Source organism: Ursus americanus, chromosome 17, assembly GCF_024610735.1.
Source record: "Ursus americanus isolate L20-20 chromosome 17, mUrsAme1.1.p, whole genome shotgun sequence".
NCBI classification, from domain to species: domain Eukaryota; kingdom Metazoa; phylum Chordata; class Mammalia; order Carnivora; family Ursidae; genus Ursus; species Ursus americanus.
In genome coordinates this window covers 8364139-8390362 of record NC_142143.1, presented here as the reverse complement: position 1 = coordinate 8390362, position 26224 = coordinate 8364139, and the positions used below count along the sequence as shown (strand labels likewise).

The 26224-nt window shown below is 42.5% G+C and overlaps 1 protein-coding gene across 9 annotated transcripts in view; it reads left to right on the top strand.

Annotated features, from left to right (window-relative positions):
* Nucleotides 1–26224, top strand: part of TNRC6B (trinucleotide repeat containing adaptor 6B) — a 241799-nt gene that overhangs the window by 174071 nt on the left and 41504 nt on the right. For 5 of the 9 annotated variants that reach the window (XM_087868685.1, XM_087868687.1, XM_087868688.1 and 2 more), the window contains 8 exons: nt 7044–7385; nt 9763–12111; nt 13693–13851; nt 15238–15413; nt 18244–18318; nt 19185–19230; nt 20488–20636; nt 25880–26005. In XM_087868685.1, the coding sequence (XP_087724811.1) occupies nt 7044–7385; nt 9763–12111; nt 13693–13851; nt 15238–15413; nt 18244–18318; nt 19185–19230; nt 20488–20636; nt 25880–26005 (3422 nt within the window). Of the gene's footprint in view, nt 1–4139; nt 4256–7043; nt 7386–9762; nt 12112–13692; nt 13852–15237; nt 15414–18243; nt 18319–19184; nt 19231–20487; nt 20637–21711; nt 21883–25879; nt 26006–26224 lie in introns of all 9 variants that reach the window. The other 4 variants (XM_087868692.1, XM_087868691.1, XM_045779447.2 and 1 more) reach the window with 4 other exon arrangements.

The following is a 26224-nucleotide window of genomic DNA, read 5'->3' as shown; positions in this document are numbered from 1 at the left end:
AAGCCTGTTTCAGGTCTCCTAAGGAAGTTACTTAGTAGAACCAGGGAGAAAATAGAAGTAAAAATAAAAATTATCTCTGGAGTATGTTAGACCATAAGTAGAGAGAGGGGGAAAATGAGAATTCTGGAGAGAGTACAACAGGATTTCAAATGGAGGTTCTATGAAGACAGGGCCTAGCACTGGGCCTGATCTTTCTGGGTTTTTGCCCTACTTTACAGCCACGTTTTTATCTTTGTTCCCAGGAGCCTGTCTGGGCACTCTAAATCCCATTCTTCTCTTCTCTCAGCTGATGTTTCTGGGTCCTGTTCCTGTTCCCAAATATGGTGCCTTCCTTGGTCTCCCCGTAACTCTGAATCTGCCCCTCTTTTCCCAGTAGGCCCTATAAGAAAAAAGACTGTTGGTGCCAGGTCTCTGGTTGTACAGAGGACTGAAGTAAGATTTGTCCATATTTCAGAAAAAAAAAAATAGATTCATTATGTGTTCTGTCTTTATCTTCCATTATTTAAAAAAAGAGAGAGAATTCTGGAGAATAGGATAAGATTTCAAGTGGAGATTCTGTGAAGACATGGCCTAGAGGTGGGGCCTGCTGTCCAGTAGGTAGACAATACAAAGCACTTAAGGTAGAAGCTGATGTCCCCCTTTGTTGGATATTGGACTTAGAACCGGAAGAGTCTGTGGGATTGATGTAATAGACCATATATAACAGGGATGAAGGATAAGGTGTTAGGACTAAAAAGGGGCACCTGGGTGGCTCAGTTGGTTAAGCGTCTGACTCTTGATCTCAGCTCGGGTCTGGATCTCAGGGTTGTGACTTCAAGCCCTGCACTGGGCTCCACACTGGGCCTGGAGCCTACTTTAAAAAAAAAATGATTAGGGCTAAAAAGATAACTGCAATGGAGGAATTTGGACATAGCAATTTTGCCTTATTAAAAAGATGTTAGGGTCATGGTTGGCTTAATGGTGTAGTTATCAGTATGAAATGACTGATTTATAAAAACTAACATGACCTGGGACATCTGGGTGGCCTCTGTCTCTTGGTTTGGCTCAGGTCATGATCTTAGGGTCATAGGATCTAGCCCCATGTAGGGCTCCATGCTTAGGGCAGAGTCTGCTTGAGATTCTCTCTCTCCCTCTTCTTCTGCCCCAGCCCCCACTTGTGCACGTGCTTTCTCTCTCAAATAAATAAATAAAATCTTGGGGAAAAAATGACTGACATGACCTTAAGCACCATTAGTAGAAATACAGTATCTGGGAAGGGATTTGCAGTTCCTGCAGTAGGCACCACACTTTGTAAAGAGACAGAGATCAACTTCTGTGGAGCCTGTGGCGTTTTGGCCAAATTGGTCAATGAATTTGAGCCTGCATCGCCTTTGGAGGGGTTAAACATGTGGAGATGCTGCTTAACCCCCAGTGGAAGGCTTACCACCTGGGGAAGCTCAGGTAACAGTCTTCAAAGATTTGAAGGGTTCTGGTGCCTGACACTTAGCAGTCCCTTGGCAAATGTCTGTTAGGTGTTTTGTTCAGTGAAACTTATTCTGATAGCAAAAGTACTGATGGTGAGAGTCAAAGCAACAGGGAAAAGCTTCCAGCTCAATAGAAGTTGAAATTTTTATATACTATCATTCACAGCAGCAATTCATGACCTTTACCCAACCTGGGACACAGCTAAAGGACAGCACCTTCCCATCAGCATACCTGGGGTGATGGACCACTGTGGTACACTGGCCACAATGCTGCCTTCTGAGTCTACCCCAGAAAGCATATTTAGTAAATGCATGTTGATGGTTGGGATAACCTTGAGTCTACTCTAATTTATTAATATTTGAGGTGCATTTTTCCCCCCAAATAAGTAATTTACAAACTAAACTGTTTTCAGTATGTGTCACACCTTGTAGAAACACCTGTGTATTCTAACACTGGTGGGAGCCATTTATTCAGAGATGGAACTGACTGCCTCTAGAGAGTGAATGAATGTGAGATATAGTATGGTTCAGATAGATGGGCATAGAATAGTCCAGGTGGGAAGTAATGAGGACTTGAACCTGGTTAGGAACAGTGTGGTGGAGGAAGGAAGGCTATCGGAGAGATGCTTTGGTTCATTGGAATATAATGACGATCGGATAATGATGCACAGGAAAAGAGCGAAGTCTAAGACACCTTCCAGGTTTCCTACTGAGGAAAGCTCAGGCTGGTTGGGTGATGACTCTGTTCCTTGAGCTAAGAGATAATGGGGAGCTGAGGAACAAGTTGGAGGGTTAAAGGGAAGAAGGGTGGAAGAGATCTGAGTTGGAGGTAGTGATGTGAGAAGCATGCATAAATGTTGAAGTCTGAGAATGGGGGAACTTGTACTCAAGTAACTTAAATGTGGGAAACGTGTAGGTCCCACCTTCACGTTCAGGTTTTTTAAGAAGACACAACTCGTGGGCACCTGGGTGACTCAGTCGGTTAAGCATCTGCTCAGGTTGTGATCCCAGGGTGCTGGGATCGAGTCCCACATCGGGCTCCCTGCTCAGTGGGGAATCTGCTTCTCTCTCTGCCTGCCACTCCCCCTGCTCGTGCGCGCTCGCTCTCTCAAATAAATAAATAAATAAATTTAATAAAAATAAAAAAAGACACAACTTATGACCAAATTCAACTGCCATCTTACAGCTCTGATTAGTGGGTTGCCAGCTATGACCCTCTGGGCAAATCTGACTCCCCTCCTGTTTTTATACTTCCCATGAGCTAGGAATGTTTGTTTACATTTTTTCAATGGTTAGAAAAAATATAAAAGAAAAATATTTTCTGACGTTGAAAGTGATATGGAATTTACATTTTAGTGCAGTAAGTGAAGTTGTATGGAACATAGCCCCACTCATTCATTTACACATTGTCTGTAGCTGCTTTTACCTACACATGAACAGTTGAGTCATCACAACGAAGACTGTATGGCCAGCAAAGCCTAAAATATTCACTGTCTGTCCCATTACAGAAAAAGTTTGCTGACCCCTGACCAAGAGTATGAGAACCCATAAAGGAAGAGAGAAAGGAAGAGCTGAAGAGCTGGCTGGTGTGGGTCTCAGAAGCTCTCACAAAAACAGAGGGAAGAAATGGCCAGTAGTGTTAAAAGTTGCAGGAAAGTCAAAGAAAAGGTCCAGCGGGTGTCCGTTAGACTGGCAGTGAAGATCACTAGTTGGGTGAGGAGAGGGATTTCCAGGGAGATAGATGTTCAGGGCAGAAGCCAGGGCGCACTGAGTTTGAGGAATGAGTAGAAGGTAAAGAAATGGAGACAGTGCTTAGAGGGTACTGAGAGTTCTTCAGTGCATGGTGACCACTGTCTTTGTGTCCCCAGTCTTTGAGAGTTCTTGGTATTATTGCATTGTAACTGATGATTACTCGCCAAGAGATTTTTCAGTTGAAAATGTCTTTTTTGTTGTATTTTAATTACTTAAAAACATTTCTAGAAGCTTTTTTATGTTTGTGCTATCAAGATATTTAGAGAAAATAGTAGTTTGTATTGGTCCTGCCTGTTCAGGATTTTCTTAAAGAATACTTTCATCTGAGGGGCGCCTGGGTGGCTCAGTCCATTAAGCATTTGCCTTCAGCTCAGGTCGTGATCTCAGGGTCCTGGGATGGAGCCCAGAGTCAGGTTCCCTGCTCAGCGGGGAGCCTGCTTTTCTCTCTCCCTCTGCCCCTCCCACCTCCAACTCATGCGTGCTTGCCCTCTCTCTTTCTCTCTCTCTCTCTCACACACACACACACACACAAATAAATAAAATCTTTTAAAAAAATACTTTCATCTGCAAAAGTAGCATTTTATTGAAGTTTTTCAGAAATAGAGGCAATTCAGAATTTCAGACTATAAGATGAGAATAACGGTGATAGGGAAAGGAAAAAGATTCAGTTCCTGGAAGCCAATGAAAAGAAATTAGAAAATAGGATACCCAGCATTTTTCACAATGTCTTTATTTTCCTTTGATGCAGAGGTCATGTTTAAGCCACAGACCTTTTCTGTGGAAAATAAAGTATGCCCGCATTTTGAGCAGCTCATTTTTAGAAAGATTTGCCCTAAAACCTACAAATCATTAAGGTACAGAAGAGAAATGAAAGGGTCTGAAAAGTAATTCCTACTGTATCTTAATTTCCGTCTCCTCTGTTAGCACCTGATGTCCTGGAGCATGCTGTGAGGCACACACTGACTCTGGGATGTCTCAAGTTTGGACTTCGGAAAGCAGGTTGGATCGGGCATCCTGCCTAACAGCCACATTGCTCTCCAGTTAGTGTCTAGAGTTCTTTTTTTTTTTTTTTTTTTTTTAAGATTTTATTTATTTATTTGAGAGAGCGAGCGAGCGCACAGCAGTGGGGAGAGGCAGAGGGGGAGGGAGAAGCAGGCTCCCTGTGGAGCAAGGAGCACAATGTGGAACTCAATACCAGGACCCTGGGATCATGACTAAGCTGAAGGCGTGTGCTCAACCAGCTGAGCCACCCAGGCGCCCAGTGTCTAGAGTTCTGATTTGCCTTTAAATGCTTAAAATTCTTGAAATCACAGAAAGGTGTGAGGAAAAAATCAAATAAGATTTCATTCCAGTTTTGACACATAGTCTCTCCAAACATGTACCTCAGTCTTTTTCTGCGTCCCAGAGTTTTGAACGACTCTCAGAACAGAGCACCATACTGGAAGGAAAGTGGTTGAAAGGTGGTCCGATTTCAAATGACTTTATTGTTTATGATCCCCTCTATCTCGGATGTGGTGGGAAAATGCCTGAGGCACTTTTGTAAGGAATCTTGAACAATATAGGGTACCCACCAAGTTTCTTTGGTTGTGCTGTGAATATTGTAAAGTTAGTCAAACTGATGTTCAGACCTCAGTGCTGTAGACTGCTCTTACTGTGTCTTATCTCATTTTAGGGAAATGAGTCAAGGCATGTAACAGACATAGTTAACTTAGAGTGAAGATTCTAGCCCTTTTATAGAAGGGCAGCCTCTCAGAAGCATAGCTCCTTCCATCCTAAAAACCAGTTGGGAAGACTCCTCCCAGCCCTTGCCAGCTTTTATCCTCATAATAAGAGGAAAGGGGATTGGGAACGGATGCCATCTTCTATGGGAATCTTGTGGGCACAGATAGAAAATGTATCACTAGAATAATTCATCTTCATTTGTCAGTTATTTTTATCTATCGGCTGTTATAGGTCATGCAGAGCCTACTATATTGATAATATCAGGCAGTGACCAACTTACTTTCTCAAGAAATAGGTTTAATCTGCTCATAGGTTGTGGATCCTCTGACCTCCCTTCTTACTGGGAGGCCCAGGACTGCCTCATGATTGGCTTAGATTAGACCAGGGGTTGCCTTAAAGTGACTTCAGGCTCCTGCTCTTTGTTCTTGTTACTCAACATTGCTCACCAATGTCCAGTGGGAATAGACGGGGCCCCCTGATTTCTGATGATGCCTCTCTCTCCATAAAGGAGCCAGTTCAACGAGCAATATGCTGGCCCAGCATCATTTCAGCAGTCCGAGCAGTACTGCCACCAGAGTTGGCCCAAACATTCCTCTGGATGTCAGGGATTTGGGCCTCAGAATCATCCGAATTATCAGGCTCAATGGTTGTTTCTGTAACATTGCCAGCCGCTATCTGCCAGGTAGATTTTCTTGGAAAGGGTGGCAGTCTTTTGGTAGGATGAAGCAAAGGAGGTACAGAAGAACATTCTCTGTAGGGTTGAGGGGATAACCAAAAGGTCCTGCAGAGTATATCTTCATGGTCATCCTGCACATTCTAGACTTCCTATTTGCCATTTTTAAAAGTAAGGTGAAACAGTACATTCTTTTTGTTTTTTTTTTTAAGATTTATTTATTTATTTATTTGACAGAGATAGAGCCAGTGAGAGAGGGAACACAAGCAGGGGGAGTGGGAGAGGAAGAAGCAGGCTCATAGCAGAGGAGCCTGATGTGGGGCTCGATCCCATAACGCCGGGATCACGCCCTGAGCCGAAGGCAGACGCTTAACCACTGTGCCACCCAGGCGCCCCGAAACAGTAAATTCTTAAAAATAAGTAGGAAAAATACCTACATTTTGGAATTTTTATTTTATTTTATTTGAAAATTTTATTTTACTTTTTTTTTTCTTTTTTAGAGAGGGAGAAAGAGAAAGTAATCTTAGGCACCATGCCCAGTGCAGAGCCTGATGCGAGGCTTGATCTCACCACCCTGAGATCATGACCTGAGCTGAAATCAAGAGTCGGACGCTTAACCGACTGAGCCACCAGGCACCCCTGAAATTTTTATTTTAAATAAAGAGTTGAAATAGATACACAAGGTACCGTTAAACATTTTTTTGACACGAGCAAAAGAATTTATAATGTTTCCAATTATTTATATAGAGTACGAAGCAAGTGTTTGAGTTCAGGTAGCTATAGATACCAAAACCCAGTTGATTTTGTGATTCTCCAGGGCTGAGATTTCCTGTGGGGGTCCACTCTGTGCCGGGCCCTAAGAAAAAAAGATGAAAGGTGAGTCCTTAGCCTCGAGGGACTCTTGGCCTGGTGAGGGCAAGGAGCTTGTAAATGAGCATTTCAATATAATATGGTAAATTCATGGTAAAGAAAGATGGACAGTGTGTTCCAAGAGCACAAATGAAAGTGCTTTGCCTACCTAGTCCAGGGACTTCAAGAAAAGTTTCTCTGAGGTAGGTCTTTAAAAAGGTGGATAAAGGGCAAGGGCATTCCAGTTGAGAGCCTTGAACCTTTACCAAGGGCTTTCCCTGGGGCCCATATGTATCCTCAGACTTGCTGGGGAGCGGATGGTGAGTGCTTCCCCCTCCCCCTTAATTAATGGAATGGAATTCTGTGGTTTTGCTGTTTTTGGGTCCTCTTCCCATCACTCCCCACCTCTTCTGTACCTCCAGTAAACCAAAGATGCAGGGAATTTTAGAAAGACCATGTCCATCCACAGTACGATGGAAGAAGAGTTGTCTTATTGGAATTGGTCTCATGTAAACCTTCTTAAAAACAATCTTTAGAAAAATGTATTTGATTTCAAAGACTGTTTCCCAATCTCTCTCTTTCAGTGCCCGAAGTGACGAAACCAAGTTTAAGCCAACCAACGGCCGCCAGCCCAATTGGCAGCTCTCCATCGCCACCAGTCAATGGTGGCAACAATGCCAAAAGGGTGGCAGTGCCGAACGGACAACCGCCAAGCGCCGCCCGCTACATGCCTCGGGAGGTGCCGCCGCGATTCCGTTGCCAGCAGGACCACAAAGTGTTACTAAAACGTGGGCAGCCCCCTCCACCGTCCTGCATGCTCCTCGGGGGTGGGGCAGGGCCTCCTCCCTCCACAGCACCTGGAGCAAACTCAAACAACGCACAAGTGACAGGAACGCCGCTGCAGAGTGACAGTGGGACTGCACCAGGTGAGGGATCAGTGTTGGGAATGGATTCCATGGCAGCTTTAAGGAGAGCGAGCACTTCTGTATTGCCTGGTATAGAGTCCACAAAACCCTGAATTAGATAGAGTCTTGGGGTTACTCAAAAGACAGGAGAGGATCCCAGGATGAAATACGTACCAGCACTTCTCTTCTGAAACTGGGTTTTAGCGTCCAGTGTGTGGTCTTGGCATGAGAGGCTAATGTGGCTGCTGTTCGTCATTACCATTTGGGACCTTTTTTTCCTTTTCAGACAAGCACATTATAAATTCGAGCCTCCGTAGTCCCAGCTGTCACCACAAGTGTGTGCTCCGGGTTTGATTGGGGGTGGGGCTAGTGCAGCGGCTTGTTCTGAATCTTACTTGCCTGTGTGTATGTTCTCAGAATGCTGGGGGTCTAGAGAGAATCATCTCTTAGATTATTGTGGGGGGAGATATCAAATAATATCATTCTGTAGTTTTTAATTAGATTTTTAAAATCATTGTTCCTTGAGAGGATTTTGAGCTTTGTTAAAAACTGCACGTAGGGGCTCCTGGTTGGCTCAGTCAGTAGAGTGTCAACTCTTGATCTTGGGGTCGTAAGTTTGAGCCCCACATTGGGTATAGGGACTACTTTAAAAAAAAAACCAAACTGGATGTAGATATAAGGGATCTTTAGCAGAAGGGCTCTACAAGTTTTGAGAGTTTTTAATAGATGAATATTAAATCAGCTAACAGCTAAGAACCTCCAAACATCATCTCCTCCCCCCTTAAAGCTTATTAATAAATTTCTGCTTAGCTCTTAAAATGTTTTTTGAGGCTATACTGAAATTCAGAGCTTGAACCTCGTCAAGCCTTGACAAGAACAACGACTCGGTTGTTGTTAACTATAGCATGCTTTATTCTTGTTCCGAGTTTGAGCATAGAATTGCCTTAGAAAATTCTATCACCGTCTCCTGTGCAGAAGAAAGATGGAAAGAAACCTCGCAGTTTCGCAGGCTTTATGCAGACTTTTCTGTGGTGGCTGTCAGGCCAGGCCCAAAGCAGGCAGGGAAAAGCCTATTGGCCCTTCCTTCCTGGCCCCTCATAAGCAGTTGCAAAAGGAAGTATGTGAGGGGCGGTTGCATCGGGTGTTTCTGCAGCCAAATCTAGCCAGGCCTGGATGTAGACATGAGTGAGCGTGAGTACTCTCTCATTTACATTCTTGAAACTAAGGAGACCCCTAAATCTTAAGAGTTTGAGATCTCTGCTTTCCTACTTTTATATGGCTCTATGTAATATTTTTTCAACCTTATATTGATTTAAAGCTTTGGTTAAAATAGCTAAGATAAGTTTAGAAGAAATTACTGGGTTAAAAACATGTCATTTTTCTCCCCACCAAATATGATAAATTCCACCAAATATGTGCTGAGCCAGACTAATTTATCAGACTAAGTTCCTTGGGCATACTGACTCATTCATGCTCGTCTGCCCCAGCATCTAGCTGGGTGGGCATTCATCATTCATCAGATGCTTACTGAGCAGCAGTGCACTGGCCACTATGAGGAATTCAAACGTTAGCAAGATAGGGCCTCTGCCTAAGAGGGGGAGCTCTTTGGGGGAGTCTCTGTGCTAATGCGGGGGAAGGTAGACGTGAACACAGTACCACAGCACTGAGCAAAGTGGCTCTAGACAGGGAATGGTGATTTTCAGGTGACGAACAAAAAAAAGAAAAAAACACCAGATACCCTCATAGAAGAAATGGCACCTGAACTAGGTCCAGAAAGATGGATAAATTTCAGTATCTGAATCCAGGAGGGGAAGCCAGTAGCTGCCAATGTGGAATCGTGCCAGGGTGAGAAGGCACAAGTTGTGGACTATCGAGTAGTATGGAATATAGGCATCTACATAGAAAGTAGTACAAGATAAGACTAGAAAAGTCCATTGGTCCCAGGTTGTGAAGCATCTTGATCAAACTCCAGGCCAAAGAGTTTAGCTTTGTTCTTGTTCACGAAGAAACTGTTGGAAGCTTCCCATACAGCAATGATCTAATTGAAGGTGTGCTTCAGAACAATTACTCTAGCCGGGAGTGTTTAGAGTAGATTGGAAATAGAAAGCAGGTTCAGCGTGTTACTGCATTATCTCAAGATATAAGGAGGCCCTTCTCTGTCAATAGGAATGACAAGCGGACAGCTTTGAGAAATGTTGTGGAGTAGCAATACACCACCCCGCAGAATGAAAGAGAAGAGATGACTAGCACAGGTGGCACAGTTAACCAAGACAAGCAACTGGGTAGAGAAGCTAGTTTGTGGGGAAATGTGTTGATCTCCCTTAGGGGCAGTTTGAGCTTTGGGCGTTAATAGAGCATGCATGCACAGCTGTGATTGATAAGATACTCTCTTTCCCAGAGTCAACCCTTGGAGGTGCTGCTGCTTCAAATTATGCAAATTCCACTTGGGGCCCGGGAGCCTCCTCCAACAACGGCGCCTCCCCCAACCCAATTCACATCTGGGACAAGGTGATTGTAGACGGGTCTGACACGGAAGAGTGGCCTTGTATTGCCAGCAAAGACACTGAGTCTTCTTCCGAAAACACCACCGATAACAACAGTGCCTCGAACCCTGGCTCTGAGAAGAGCACTCTGCCAGGAAGCACCACTAGTAACAAAGGAAAAGGGAGCCAGTGCCAGTCTGCAAGTTCTGGGAACGAATGTAATCTTGGGGTCTGGAAATCTGACCCTAAGACTAAAGCTGTTCAATCTTCCAACTCTACTACAGAGAGCAACAATGGACTAGGAAATTGGAGGAATGTGAGTGGTCAGGATAGAATTGGACCTGGCTCTGGCTTCAGCAACTTTAACCCAAATAGCAACCCATCTGCCTGGCCAGCGCTGGTCCAAGAAGGAAATTCTAGGAAAGGGGCATTGGAAACGGATACTAGTAATTCCAGTGCACAGGTTAGCACAGTAGGTCAGGCATCCAGGGAACAGCAGTCAAAGATGGAAAATGCGGGTGTTAATTTTGTTGTCTCTGGCAGAGAACAGGCTCAAATTCATAACACTGATGGACCAAAAAATGGAAACACTAACTCCTTGAACTTAAGTTCACCAAACCCCATGGAGAATAAGGGAATGCCCTTTGGAATGGGCTTGGGGAACGCCTCCAGGAGCACTGATGCCCCTTCACAAAGCACTGGAGATCGAAAGACTGGGAGTGTTGGATCTTGGGGTGCAGCTAGGGGGCCTTCTGGAACTGACACAGCCTCTGGACAAAGCAATTCTGGAAACAATGGGAACAATGGAAAGGATAGAGAGGACTCCTGGAAAGGAGCTTCTGTTCAGAAATCATCTGGGTCAAAAAACGACTCTTGGGACAACAATAACAGGTCTACGGGTGGGTCCTGGAACTTTGGCCCTCAGGACTCTAATGACAACAAATGGGGTGAAGGGAACAAAATGACATCTGGGGTCTCTCAGGGAGAATGGAAACAGCCGACTGGGTCTGATGAGTTGAAAATTGGAGAATGGAGTGGTCCAAACCAACCAAATTCTAGCACTGGAGCATGGGACAATCAAAAGGGCCACCCCCTCCCTGAAAACCAAGGCAATGCCCAGGCTCCCTGTTGGGGAAGATCTTCCAGCTCCACAGGAAGTGAAGTTGGAGGTCAAAGCACTGGAAGCAACCACAAAGCAGGAAGTAGTGACAGTCATAATTCTGGCCGTCGGTCATACCGGCCCACACATCCTGATTGTCAGGCTGTCTTACAGACTCTTTTGAGCCGAACTGATTTGGACCCCAGGGTGCTCTCAAACACTGGCTGGGGCCAAACTCAAATTAAGCAGGACACAGTGTGGGATATTGAAGAGGTGCCAAGGCCTGAGGGGAAATCTGACAAAGGAACTGAGGGGTGGGAGAGCGCTGCCACACAGACCAAGAACTCAGGGGGCTGGGGAGACGCACCCAGCCAAAGCAATCAAATGAAGTCTGGATGGGGGGAGCTCTCAGCCTCTACAGAGTGGAAAGACCCCAAGAACACAGGAGGCTGGAATGACTACAAGAACAACAACTCTTCCAACTGGGGAGGCGGTCGACCAGATGAAAAGACATCTTCCTCTTGGAATGAGAACTCCAGCAAGGATCAGGGGTGGGGAGGGGGACGCCAGCCCAATCAAGGATGGACTTCTGGGAAGAATGGTTGGGGAGAGGAAGTTGATCAAGCGAAAAACAGCAGTTGGGAAAGTTCTGCAAGTAAACCTGTGTCTGGGTGGGGTGAAGGAGGGCAGAATGAAATTGGAACTTGGGGGAACAGTGGGAATGCAAGCCTAGCTTCCAAAGGCGGGTGGGAAGATTGCAAAAGGTCTCCAGCATGGACTGAGACTGGCAGACAGCCCAATTCCTGGAATAAACAGCACCAACAGCAGCAGCAGCCACAGCAGCCACCGCCACCACAACCAGAGGCTTCTGGTTCATGGGGAGGCCCACCCCCACCACCTCCAGGCAACGGACGACCTTCCAATTCCAACTGGAGCAGCGGGCCACAGCCAGTAACCCCCAAGGATGAGGAACCCAGTGGTTGGGAAGAGCCATCCCCGCAGTCAATTAGTCGGAAAATGGACATCGATGATGGCACTTCGGCATGGGGAGACCCTAACAGTTACAACTACAAGAATGTGAATCTGTGGGATAAGAATTCCCAAGGGGGCCCAGCACCTCGAGAACCAAACCTGCCTACCCCGATGACCAGTAAATCAGCATCAGGTAGGCAATGGCTGCTTCTTACAGGTTTGATAAAGAAAAATCTAAACCAGGACATTTTTATTAAGCTGCATTTATTCAGCTTGGCTTTGTTCTGGAAATCTTTCTACATTAACCCTACTCTACTGTTAACAGCAGCTCTCTTTTTATAAAATGATAGTGATAACAGATGCTGGTGGTACATTTTAATGTTCTTTCTTGGCAAAAGGAAAAAGACGCCATCCCTATGTTAGTCTCCCAGAGTTGTTATTATTTTTTTTTTGTAATTGTATTGGTCTTGCAGAATCCAAAAAATGTAACTTGCTAAACAAACTATGCTCCACATTTAAAAATGAAGAATTAAAATAGTAGCAGAAATAGACCTGATTTCCATTCAGTTTCTACCCGTGGACATATCCTCTTGTGTTTCTCCTTTCCCAGCGAAGGGAAGTATTTTATGTTATTCTCGAAGGGGCCATCGGAATGCTTAGCACAGCTGGGATCTGCAAGCTTTCAGTCACTTTCCAGATGACTTTTAATGATCACCTCTGGAAGTGGAGTATTTCATATAAGAAACTGTTTTTGTGTGATAATCAGTTGCCCAGAATTAAACTTTCTTCCCCTATTTGAATAGAAACCCCATACCTGGTAAATTGAAAGTTGTGCTAGTAAATACCATCTTCGGCATTGTCAACTGGCACGCTCCCATAAAGCATATAATTCAGCAGGTTAAGGGGATGCACTGTTGAGGTGGGGATTTTGTTTTTGTTTTTTAGGTAGAATTAATATTTAGTTTTCCACTCCTTAAGTAAGCGTAGTTATGAATGCAGTTATGGCCACTTAGAAGATGATTGCTTTTAACTAGTTCTTTTTTTTCCCCCTCAAATATTGAAAAGCATGAGGAAGGAAATAAAGATTGCTCATTAATTCCCTGTCCATCATAAAACCTGCTAACGTGAAAAAAATTATTATCCATATAGGAAAGAGCTTCAAACTGTACAGAAAAGCAAAATATAATAAATAAAAGAATCTTAGCCCCTAGGGTCTCTTCCCACAGGTAATCTCTTAGAGTTTTGTGTCTCATTCAAAAATTTGGTTCATACGTATAGCAAAATCTATCTATCTATCCTTTACAGATTTTACACAGAAGGGACTGTACTATATACACTGGTCTTCACCTTGCTTTTTTCATCATACTTTAAAACTTGCCATGTTAGCACCTACACTTTTGTCTTGTATTTGCTTCGTGTACAGCATTTATTTCATGGGTGACACAGTTGGCCTAACCAGTCCCGTTTTGATAGATATTTACGTCATTTCCAAATGGTTTCCAACAGTGATACAGTGAGCCTTGTTGTACATGTAATTTTATGTACTTTACAAGTATATCTATGGTATAATTTCCTGCAGTGGAATTACTGGGCCAGAAGTTAAAGTGACGGGATGCCAGTTGCCTCCATGAGGGTGGAACCCGTTCGTATTTCTGCCAACAGAACACAGGAGTGCCTGTTTCTCCCACCTTCCCACCCCCCACTCCCGCTCCCTGGATATGAGGATGTTTCCTTTAACAGATCATTCTTAGAGACCCATTTTCTTTCTTTGCAGTCTGGAGCAAAAGCACACCACCTGCTCCAGATAATGGTACTTCAGCTTGGGGTGAGCCAAACGAAAGCAGTCCTGGGTGGGGCGAAATGGATGACACAGGAGCATCGACCACGGGCTGGGGGAACGCACCCTCCAATGCTCCAAATGCCATGAAACCTAGTAAGTGTACAGCATTATTTGTGAGGGAGTCTCCGTTAGTTTGGGGGCCAGACATTTTGGTGAGGGCTGTTCTGATGTTTAAACTGTTCTTTCAATGAGATTCAGGACCGTGCACCTTTAATAAATGATTAGTACCAAATGGCAGTGACTTAGCTTTGCATATGTTAACGTGTTTACAGTTAACTAGAAGTCATAAGTTAATTTTGTTGATTTTATTTTAAGTTAGGTTTCGTATCTGGCCAGAATTGAAATGTTGACGTGGTACTTTTTTTTGCCAGTAACTTAAATATTGCTCACCATCTCTATTTTGCATTTCTGCCCCTTTGTTAGTATAATTTAAAAAGACTTTCCTGGCTTGTACTGTGGAACACAGTCTCTGCCGCTCAGTGACTTCATCCTTCTGTTTCTTCCTCATCCCTTTGTCTCTCCTCTCATACTTCCACCCACATAGGAACATTTAAGGTTTCTTGAACCAACAAAGATTTCTTCGTTTGAGTTTTTTATACAAAGCACGTCACACTTATTCATAATCGTTGAGAGTCTAAGCTATCCTTGATCCAGCTGGCAATGTGTAGTCACAGTAATTTGCACAACTTTGTAAACTGATGCTATGGAATGTCTTGTTGGATGTTCCTCAGTTGCAAAATTCAATTTCAAGTGCCCATTTTCACTTGTTTGTCGTTTTCTTAAAAAGTATTCCAACATCTCTTTTCTGCCATATTGCAGACTTAAGGAATTATCTTTTGATTTAAAAATGTGGTCATACCGAATGCTCAGAATTTGAACGAGAATAATAAATTCTGTTGTCAACTTTATTGTATGATATTTATGACTCTTGTAGTGCCACATGAAGAAGTACAATCTTAGCTATATTCTAGAAATTCATTCTTATGTCTATAATTTGCATCTTAAAAATTATGACTCTCCTTCACTTCATATAAATAGCTTTATAAAAACCATGATTTCATCATGATTTTCACTGTAAAATTGGTTGTATCATCATGGGAAATACCACACTGTAAACTTGAAATAGTTCCAGAATGGCTGTTGGAAGACATTAACCAGACCCTTGGCACAAGGAAATACTCAGCATTACTGTCAGGAATTTTCCATGTCTTTCCCAACCTTAGAATCACCCTTCTTCCATCACAAAACCTTCACAGTTTAAAAATGTCTTCTCTTCTTCAGGATTGTCTACAGTTAAAGCTATAGTTATACCTACCCTTTGTCTGGGTAAGACGAATGTGGAAGGGGCTAGAACATTTGCCTCACCATGGATTAGATAAGATGACAAATACCCTAAAATGCTGCGTTCATGAGGACTGATCATTGTGGTTATTGTCATATATAGCTATTGCATACGGTTGGTCCATTCTTTTCTTAAAGATTCCAAATCTATGCAAGACGGCTGGGGGGAGAGTGATGGTCCAGTGACGGGAACTCGCCATCCCAGCTGGGAAGAGGAGGATGATGGAGGAGTCTGGAACACCGCCGGCTCTCAGGGAAGTGCTTCCTCCCACAACTCAGCAAGCTGGGGACAAGGAGGAAAGAAGCAAATGAAGGTAGCCCGCTTTAGAAATGTTCGTTCGAGCTTTTTTCTTCATTCTTAGAAGGCAGAACTGAGAATTTTCTAATGGAAGGAGTCCCTGAGGTCCTAAGTAAGGGGGACAATATTTTCTTAAGAGCAAATAATTACTTCCTCTTTACTCCTCATCTTCCTTCCCCATGATCTTGAAACCTTGAACTACAGAGCTGTTACTGTGAGTAGTGGAATTTTCAAAGACAGGAGATTTTTTTCACTTTTAGTTTCCGTATGATAATAATTCTTTGGAAGCTTTCAAGGCACACTTTATAAATGTTTTATGCTTTTGCATTCTAAAGCCAAGGAAGTCCTTAGGGTGAATCCCCATGATATATAGAAGAGAAACCAAAGAAAGATACCTTCTCCAGTGGTGACACACATGACTGGTTTTTATCCGATTCGGGAAATTCCAAAACTGAGAACCAGTCTTCCAACAAAGTGAAGTGCCAGTGCGAAACCCTGCTGTAGCAACCAGATGGTTTATCTATATCCCATACTGGGTTGTGTTCTAAAGTTGTTGGTTTCCGGAGCACCTGAGTGGTTCAGTTGGTTAAGCATCCGACTCTTGATTTCAGCTCATGGTCGTGAGTTCAAGCCCCACATTGGGCTCAATTCTGGTCATGGAGCCTCCTTAATGAGAAAAAAAAAGAATAAAGTTGTCACTTTCCTTGTCTTAGAGCAACTCAGTTTCTACTTTGATTTGCATAACTTGATGAGGACTTTGGTTTCATCCTAGAACAAATCTTTGAACTTGAACCACTCTCTCAGCAGAGGCATTCTTTCCCTTCTGCAGATAAATTGATGGAAATAAGAAATGGGCATCATATATTTAATTTCAGTGTAGGAGCCTTGCTGCCCTGTGAAACACTTCACAGTGAATATTGTCCTGGTTTCAAATACCAAGTACCCTCCTGGAAGGTCTTCAGTTGGCTAAGGGGGCTGTGCCTTCATCCCCTTTGCTATAGGATATTAATTTTGTTCTGAATACGGTAACTCAGGAGCCTAAGAACACAAGTAGTTCCTATTGGAGGCATCCTGTTTAAGCAGCCAGTTAGTTTCCCTTCTAAGGACTTCTGTTTCCTCACCCTAGTCACAAAGGAATTGTTCAGCAAACTTCTCAGCATCTTTGTACTCTCATGTTGTCTGGCTTGTTGTGGCTTTGTTTTTGTCATTTACAAATTCCCAATGAGACAGAATGAAAAGGCAATCGAGGGAAACTGCTGACTGACCGGAAGCGAGTGAGGGAAAGGTGCTGGCCCACTCAGGCGGCCCTGAGACGCAGTTGATCCAGCTCAGTGGGAATTCAGTGTTTCTGCCCCATGACTGACAATTCTGACCTTTTGTATCCACGGGCCTTTTTTTACTGATTGTGACCAAAGACAGATAACGTAAGATTTACCATTTTAACCATTTTTAAGTGCACAGACAGTTCAGTAGCGTTGAGTGCATTCACACTGTTGTGCAGCCGTCACCACATCTCGCCACAAAACTCTCATCTGCAAAACTGAAACTGTTTACGTTAAACAAAAACTACCAATTCTCTCCTCCCTCCAGGGAGGGCTTTCTTGACCTTAAAACCTATAACTGAACTTAAGTGAACTTACTCACTTTCAAGAATAAAAAAATCAACGTAACAAATGTCATCAAAACAGAGTTTTTATTTGTAGAATGTACAAGTGCACAAAGCCCCATCACTCGCTGCCCCCACCAAGTCCTCATCACAGTTCCACCTGCCTTCTCTGTAGACATACAAGGGGAGCTGATATTGGGTGTCCTGTTTAGGAAAGAAACTAAGTCCCTTAAGAAACAAAAACTCAGGGGCGCCTGGGTGGCTCAGTTGACTAGGCACCTGCCTTTGCTTCAGGTCATGATCTCAGGGTCCTGGGATTGAGCCCCACATCAGGTCCCTGCTCAGTGGGGAGTCTGCTGCTTCTTCCTCTGCCCCTCCCCCCTGCTTGTGCTCATGCTCATCCTCGCTTTATCTCAAATAAATAAATAAAATCTTAAAAAAAAAAAGAAGAAACAAAAACTCAGCGTCAGCCTTACTTTGCAGTATGATCAGTGATGTCTTCTGCTAGGACTCTTTCCCACTGGGGACCCCTGTCGTTTATTCTGTGAAACAGGCAGATGAAGGGTACTTGGATGAGTCCCCATTACTCCACAGACTAATGACCAGTTTAAATAGCCTATTATAATATATTTATTTTCCAAATAACAGGCACTAGCATCGAACTCATTCTTTTCTTCTAATACAAACCGGGTTACAAGGAGATAGTAAAAGGGAAAGTACTAGCATGCAAACATTGTATTTTAGAAGATCCGATATTGACCTTCTTCTCTTTGTAAGGTAAAAACACCAGCTGACCTGGGCACCTGGGTGGCTCAGTTGGTTAAGCATCTGCCTTCGGCTCAGGTCATGATCCCGGGGTCCTGGGATCGAGCCCCACATCAGGCTCCCTGCTCAGTGTGGAGTCTCCCTCTCCCTCTGCCATTCCCCCTGCTTGTGCACTCTCTCTCTCAAATAATTAAGTAAAATCTTGGGGCGGGGGGGCAGCTGACCATATATTTTCCCAGTTACTTCTAATTCATTGTGATGAATAAAATAAGAATGAAAACACAGGTAGAACTACAGCTTATTGATCTTTCAGACTAACGGATAAAATATCAAAATAACCATAGTTAAAGAGGGAAATTTGGGCTCAAAAAGGTAAACTGTTGGTTCTGAATTTTCAGTCAGTACTTAAATGCAACTCAGATATGAAGTGAGATAAAATAATTTGGTTCTGAGGTTGCATATTTCCTTTCTGTAGTGCTCACTGAAAGGAGGAAACAATGATTCATGGATGAATCCTCTTGCCAAACAGTTTTCAAATATGGGATTGCTGGTAAGTTTCATTTTCTTATATGTGTAATACAGGCCAGCTTTTACTTTTAGTACAAATGCTAAGACCGCTACCACATAGAGTACAACATTACAGAGTTAGAAACTGGTTGTTGAACAGTGTTTCTGATTTGGATTAAGCAATATTTGTCCTCTATTCTTTTATTCTTAAAGAAACACTCCAATATTTTAAGGTTACGGTTTTTGAATTTGTAGTCCTTGTATCCTTTCCCTTAGGCGATTAGAGGAAGAAAGAGCCAGGCCTTAAAACTTACATAATTTTCCCTGACTACTACTATACCAGTTTTAATGTTACAATTTTGAAAATGGCAGCAACAGCAAAATAACTAGAGGAAGTATTTGTAATTAATTATATAGGGAATTCTTGTAGGATTTCTCTTTTTTTTCTTATCCCTTGGGAACATCGTGGGGACACCCCGTCCCTGGTTGCCAAAAGACAAATAGCTTGACTTGGCTGCACATTTCCAGATTTGATGACTTGACGAGTCACGAGAAGAAGTTGTCATCATTTGGCTGACACTCGTGGAATTTGATCCTGAGCCGACTGGAACTTGAGGACAGGGTTTTATTTCTCTAAGCAGCTATTTAGCTATTGCTCTGTGCATAGAATTACTGAAGCTAACTAATTCTGTGTGGAAAATTGAATTTAGGAGTATATACACCAACAGCAATCAAATTAGTCGTATTCTAAGTGAGCTTGTCTTCATCCCAGTATAAGGTTCACGTCAAAGAACTTTGAATAGTGCCCGTAGGACACCGCAGCTCTCATGTAAATCATGCCAGTTTTTTCTCTGATCCAGACATTGAATTCAAACCTTTAATCCTCCCTTCCTGTTGCTTCTTTTTCAGAGTCAAACTGAAGATAATCCAGGCAGCAAAATGGATTTGTCTGTAGGTGTGTATCACTCCATTAATATGAATGGAATATATTGTTGTTAATGATGCCATGTTGGATCCCTGCTCAGTTTGAGTTGGGATGGGTGCTGTTCAGCAGACGCGAAGGACCATCCTAGGCACTAGGTAGGGGTTGAAAACTCAAACGGCTGCAGGATCCAGGAAAGTCACGTAAAGGAGTGGTGTGTGCCAGGTGTAAGAAAGTGGGAGTTGGAGGCCACTGGTTAGCTGTGGGGGTCACGTGTACCATGTAAGGGATAAAGGACTCAGCCTCACTCGGCCCTTACAGTTGTTGCTCTGGAGGGTAAAGGTTCAGCTTTGTCAGAGCTTCCAGTTTTCAAGCAAGGCCAGAAATTTAGACATATATTGACAACTTGATATTTCAATATTGGGAACTACTTCAGATTTTATAAACTGTGGTGTGTGGCCGAACAAAGTATGTCTGTGGCCCTGTCAGCCTCTGCTCTCAGGTTGCTAGTCCTGTCCGTACTGGGGTTGTTGCATTATTGATGAGCTCTCCCCCTGCGAGTGGGGCGGGTACGGTGTCAGCCCTTAGCCTGTGGGGTCGTCCCCGTGACGCTGTTGCTTACCTTGAGGAACTTAAAAAGAATCAAACCAAGAAGAAAGGAAAACAATCCTGGGTCATAAGGGAAATAGTCTTTGATCTATGATATTTTAAAATCTAAGAATAATGAAAAAGTAAGCTTCCGGGGGCACCGATCATGTTAGTGTATAATAGCAATTTCCAGAGCGAATAAAGGAGGAATAATCATGGTACCTGGGAAATCACGTCGTTCACTTAATGTGTTCGACTCTTAAGTTCTAAATTCAAGGGAACAGCTGTGCCTCTTAGGCCTTTTTATTCCCAATAACTGTGTCACAGCCCCACCCATTTATCTAGCAGGTGCTAAAAGAGCAAGAGACAAATGTTCTCCCTGAGCACGTTTGAATTTATGAGCAAGTGATAGTCATCAAACATCAATAACCAGTGGAAATACTTTTTTAGTCAGATTTTTACCAGGTTGGCCCTAAGTCTCTCTCTCAGTCTTCACTGAAAACAAGCTACAACTGGTACGAGTTTTTAAAAAAGGAACAAAGGATCCACGTGTGCTCCAGGGAGGGTCCCCAGCAGCCTGAACCAATGAGATCCCTTGTGGTCTATACTCAACACCTCAGGGAGGAGAGTGGGGCTAGTACTCCTCGTCATGAGGGAGACATTGGTCCTTAAAATGTTCACTTCTTCTGTTCTTCTTTTCAGGGAGCCTTCCAGATAAAAAATTTGACGTGGACAAGCGAGCGATGAATCTCGGGGATTTTAATGATATCATGAGGAAGGATCGATCTGGGTTCCGTCCACCTAATTCCAAAGACATGGGAACCACAGATAGTGGGCCTTATTTCGAGAAGGTGAGTCAAATCCTTTGTTTAAGGTAATAATTCATGTGAACCACTTTGGTTCCCATTTGTTCTTTCAATAATCAATTCCAGGAGGAAGCATAGAATTACTGAATTAATTAATGAGCCAAACGCAAACATCACCTGCGTTTAAGTGGTGACATAAAAACATTTGATGTCAACAGGTGATTAGGCAGAAGCTAGAACCTTAGTATGTGAATATTGTGACTATTGTGAAGGTCTGAGTTCTTAGAAATTTTATAAAGTTTAGAAGGGGGAAATGAATGGTCTGACTTTTTACAGTAGGGGAAATGCACACTCGAAACGTAGAAGAAATTTTAGAGACAGAGTTATTCTGAATTCTTTGTTCTGCTGCTATACAATGAGAAATTAAATTTGGGATTCTTGTGCAAATAATCCATATCTCCCAAGGCCTTGCCTTCTAGCTTTGTCAAGATGGCCCAGAACTTTCTCTTGTGTTATTTCTAAGAGAGTTCCTTTGTTCTTTCTCCATTTCCCTAGTGACCTATTTTTAGTTACAATGGTATACTGTCCAAATTCTCAACTACCTGATTTAAACAAGTCGTTTATACCGATTTGTTTTGATTTTTGCATTCCTAATGGAGGAAATAATTCTTGATTCAGAATACTGATTTGCCATGGCCCTGGATCTTCAGAAAGCGGTTAAAACCAAAAGTGTTAGATCTGGCGCATTTTTGACACCACTCATGATGCTGTTGGAGGAAGCAGCAGATTAACGAGATTACTCTGGCTTCTATTTCAGCAGCGACATAGAGTAATCGATATTAGATGCATAAAAATAAAGTGTCTGGCAATTTTTATCCTAGTGCAGTGGACAGAATGTGTTACTGACTTAGAGGATAAGAAAAAATCCGTAGCAGAGATGACAGATGGTATCTGTTGGGCCAAGTGTGATGACTCTTATCAGATCCAAATTCCATCCTCGTTTATTGCTAATACACTCTAACTCTGTTTGTTCCTAGTGTTTCTCTCTTGTCCCTTCTTGCATTCTGTTGCTTCACTAACCAACACTCATTGTGATTGGCTAACTCCTACTACTTTTCAGCTGACTTTGCCTTTCTCCAATCAAGATGGGTGCCTTGGGGATGAGGCTCCCTGCTCTCCCTTCTCCCCTTCTCCCAGCTACAAGCTGTCTCCCTCTGGTTCCACACTACCCAACGTCAGCCTTGGAGCAATCGGCACAGGGCTCAACCCCCAAAACTTCGCTGCTAGACAAGTAAGGAGGCCTCTCAAATTTACAACTGCTTGGCTGTGGCCTCGCCTTGGCCCTGGTCTGCAGTTCATTGCATCATTTGTCTGTCTTGGGAAATTTGTTGATTACTGAATGCACAGAATGATACTAAGTATAGGCTTTAGATCTCTCAGCCCATAGAACCCATCTCTCCATATTTTCTCAACGTGGATTTTATTTTAAATCTGTTTCTTTCGTATTCTCATTTTTGGTCATAAGTTCACATTTAAGAGTTAACTAAGTTCTAAGTTAAGCTGAGTTCCTAAGAACTAGCTTAGGAAAATGTTACGGAGGCTACATAAGTACCTTATGTCATCTAACTTAGCAACGAATTTGCCGTTCTTACCCTTGGATTGAATGGCAAGTGATACTTTTGAAGTCCTTTCGATTTAGTGAAACTTCTAATTAGAAAATAGCAAAACTGGTAAGAGTAAATACTTGCGCATTACAACATCTTAAAATCTAGTGTCTTTAAGTGTAAAATATAGTAATTACCCAGAGAGAGGTAATTTGATAGGAGAGAATGAAGTTTTGGGAAGGCTGGATGTTGCTCAGATGTGACGGCCTATTTCCTAGGGGCGGGTCTCAGTCCTCCCAGGAGGAGCTGTGCACCGGGAGTGAGACTGGCAGGGCTGGCCCCTGAGGCCCCCTCACCTCCGCAGGCCTGACACAGCGAGGCGGGCCTCTGTCACCCCACAGCACCTCCAGGGTAGTTCTAGGGGAGAAAACCAGGAATTTGGAGACAATTCCCCTCTGACAGTGACTCCAGTGATGGTATTTTCCTAGCCACAGTTCTGTGACCACTTACCTGTCACTGTGACTCTCACCTCAGGATGTCATGGAACGACATTTAATTATTATTGTACTCATTCTGTTTCCACATGCTGACTTTCACATACAAATGAAAGGATGTTATAAAACACCTCTCACACCATAGTCCTCCAGTTGCACACAAGTCTTTCATAGGCTTTCTAATTATTGCTTTAGCACGTTTTATAAAATGGATCGTATGATATCCATGTGTTCAGTTGGTTATCTCTGGTTTGGGAGTTATGGGCAATTTCTTGTTTTCTTTTTTTATATTTCACTGTTTTTCTTAATGTTTCCACAGAGGACATAGACATGTATTGCTTATATAAACAAAGAAGAAATAATTATATCAGTGGTTTGGGGCAGCTCTTTTGTTTTGGACTGAGGTATAGAAAATACAAAATAGTCCTAACAGTCTTGATTAATGATGATTACAAACATGCCTACAGGATTGCACGTTTATCAAGAGCCATTAGTATATAATTTTTAGTATAATAGACCAGCCGAAGTAGCTGGCACTGGACTCTAAGAAAAAGTCATTCCTCTTTGGGTTTTTTTAATCCTAAAAATGGAATGCTACAGAGTCCATTGTGAATCTGGTAGATACACGTTTTATCTAAATATGGTCATGGTTCTTTTATACCATTTTCATGTAGATTTAGTATTGTTCATAATTAAAAATTAAAATGTAAGATTTTTATTTTCAAATCACAGATTTCAGTCAGCTTGGTAACTTTGTTTTTAATTTATATGCCTTTCTCAGTTAAACACTATAGTTGAGGCAGCTGTCACCAGTAAATACTAGGACTCCGGTCATCATTAAAAGCCTTATATTCAACAGTGAAGCTCTAGAAATAACCAGATAAATCGCCATTAACATACATATAAGCATTTGATGACCATTTTCCTAATTTCTAAATACAGTCTTAAAACTATGTATGATTGCCACTAAAGATAGGACTCTGCAAAATAGCTACTTCTGAGCCAAGAAAATGAGCAGCAATGCCAAGTTTCCATATTTAACAAGAGGGAAGGTGTTTTTCGATAGACTCCCGTTGACTCTTCTATACCATGATCCATATCAGATGTGTCACAGGGCTTGATACGGCTTTAGAGACACTTGATAAAGCAAACCTAAAACCTCTGGGTGGTGGGCCGGGGTGGCATCTGTCCCCTGGGAATGTGCAAATAGGGCCTGATTTTACAAAAACGAGAAAAGGCAAATTCCTTCTAATATTTCTTACCAGAAGAGAGGTTGGAATTTAAAGCAGTTTTGAACTTTTTAGAACATGGATTCTGGCAAGGACTTCAGCTACCAGAAACCCCACCGTGCAAGGACCCAACCATGAATAATTAGCATCTAATAACAAGGTCATTACTTTTATGGTAAAGTGTGAGAATGATCTTAGCAGAATATTCTCAGTGAAACAGGTGTTTCCTGTGTTGTTGAGAATGATCAGTAGGTAAGCTACCAACTACCACGATCTTGGAAGAATTAGAGCCAAACCATGTCACCTCAGAGTATCAGTTTGGTAAGACGGGAAGTGGAGATGTTACAGCTTATAGAATTAAAGGTCTTTTCATGTTTAAACAGTCTTTTGGGAGATTTAAAATTCATGGTGGATCTTTGATTTTCTTTTATGAGATATACATAGATTTCGATTGCCTTTTCTATGTTACGTTCATAGCCCTTTTTATTTTCAGTGCTTTTAAGTTCATTAATTTCCCGGTAGCAGTCCCTTAATCTATTTTGAATCATTAAGCCATTGAAATATCTTTAGTGTTCTAGAACTTAATGGTGCTGTTACAAAATTCTTCTTTAAAATTACCTTAATCCCCACTGTGCCAGGGAGAAGATGATGACTTCAGTTCAGAACACACATACTTGGTATAAGCAGTGGTACAGCTGTCTTCATTAAAGATATTCAGTGGGATGTTGTCAAGTAAATGGAATTGGTGGGTCATGATGTTTGCAGCCTACAGACTAGGACTTTATTGAGTTCTGGGAATACAAAAGGGAAGTATTAAGATGGTGGTGGAGAGACAGAATGGAAAATTAATATGACTGGCTAATGGGTGCTATCAAAGAGTGTTTAAAGTGTTTTGAGAACATAGAGGCGGGCTTAGTTAATTTGAATGTGAAATGAGGAGGAAGGTTTGGGGAAGACTTCCTTTATGTGGATGACCTCTGAGCTGGGCCTCAAAGAGGCCACGTGCAGATGGTGTAGAGGCTTTCCTCAGACGGAGGGAACAGTATCAAGTTCTTTACTGAAGGGCTTTTCTCGGCTTAGAACAAGTCAGAACAGAAGGACCATCATATAGCCCAGTTTCCTGTAGCTCTTTGATTGGAATAGCTCCAGTGAGTTGGAATGAGAATTCCAACTGGAGATTTCCCTCCAGAAATCAGGAAATTAAGCTTATTTTTAACCAGACTAATGTTCATACATTGGAATGAGAAGTTACAGGTGAGTAATGGTTTTTTGGTGTCCCTGTAATGGTTTTTCACTTTTTCCCTTTTCTTTTTTTTTTTTTTTTTTCTTTTTTAATCTCACTCTTGATTTAGATTTTCTCATCTAGCAAAGAAGGGATCAAGCAGACCCAAGACAGGAAAGGGTGTTCAGATCTGGAGGAGGGTTCTCATGGAGCTGGGCTACGGTTTGGTGGCACTGATTCTATGACTGAACTAATCGGTTCAGAGGCATTAATGTCCTAGTGTTGTTTGACAGTTGATGTTATTTAGAAGCCTGCATTTATACTCAGGTGCCTTTCAAGATGGAGCTCAGATTATTGACTTGAGAATAAATTTGGTAAACCAATCTTTAAAAAAAAAAAAGAAAAAGAAAAGAAAAAAGAGTAGTTGAAATAAACATTATATTGCCTATACCTTTCAATTACAAAAAAAAAAAATTAGTGCATTTTTTTTAACATTTGACCGAATTTAACCCTTTTGGTTATAGAGTGCATCTGACTGCAGGGGTGGTGGTGCTATGTGCATGATTTGGTTTGAATAATTTTCCCAAGCATTCCAAGACCAGGAACTTTTCAGTTATAAAATTCTGTGATTCCATGGAACACAGGATATGATTCTTCTGAGGGATAGAAAACCAGAACTGTTTCTTTTTGCATTTTCTTACGTTAACAAAAACCCTTACTGTTGCCGTTATGTTTGCAGGGTGGCAATCATGGTTTGTTTGGAAATAGCACAGCACAATCGAGAGGTATGCACACGCCAGTGCAGCCACTAAATTCTTCTCCTAATCTCCGGGCACAAGTGCCTCCCCAGTTTATTTCCCCCCAGGTAAGCAATTTTGTTTCCACAATTCAGCAGTAAAGCCTATCCAGGTGGTTACCAGTCGCCAGCTGACAGGTCTGGCATAAAAGGAATAATAGTTACCTGACCGTCTAAAATGTAAAAAATCCAGATCAAGATTGATTGATTGATAAGATTTTACTTATTTACGTGAGAAGAGAGAGAGAGAGAGAGAGAGAGCACAAGCGGGGGGGGGGGGCAGGAGGA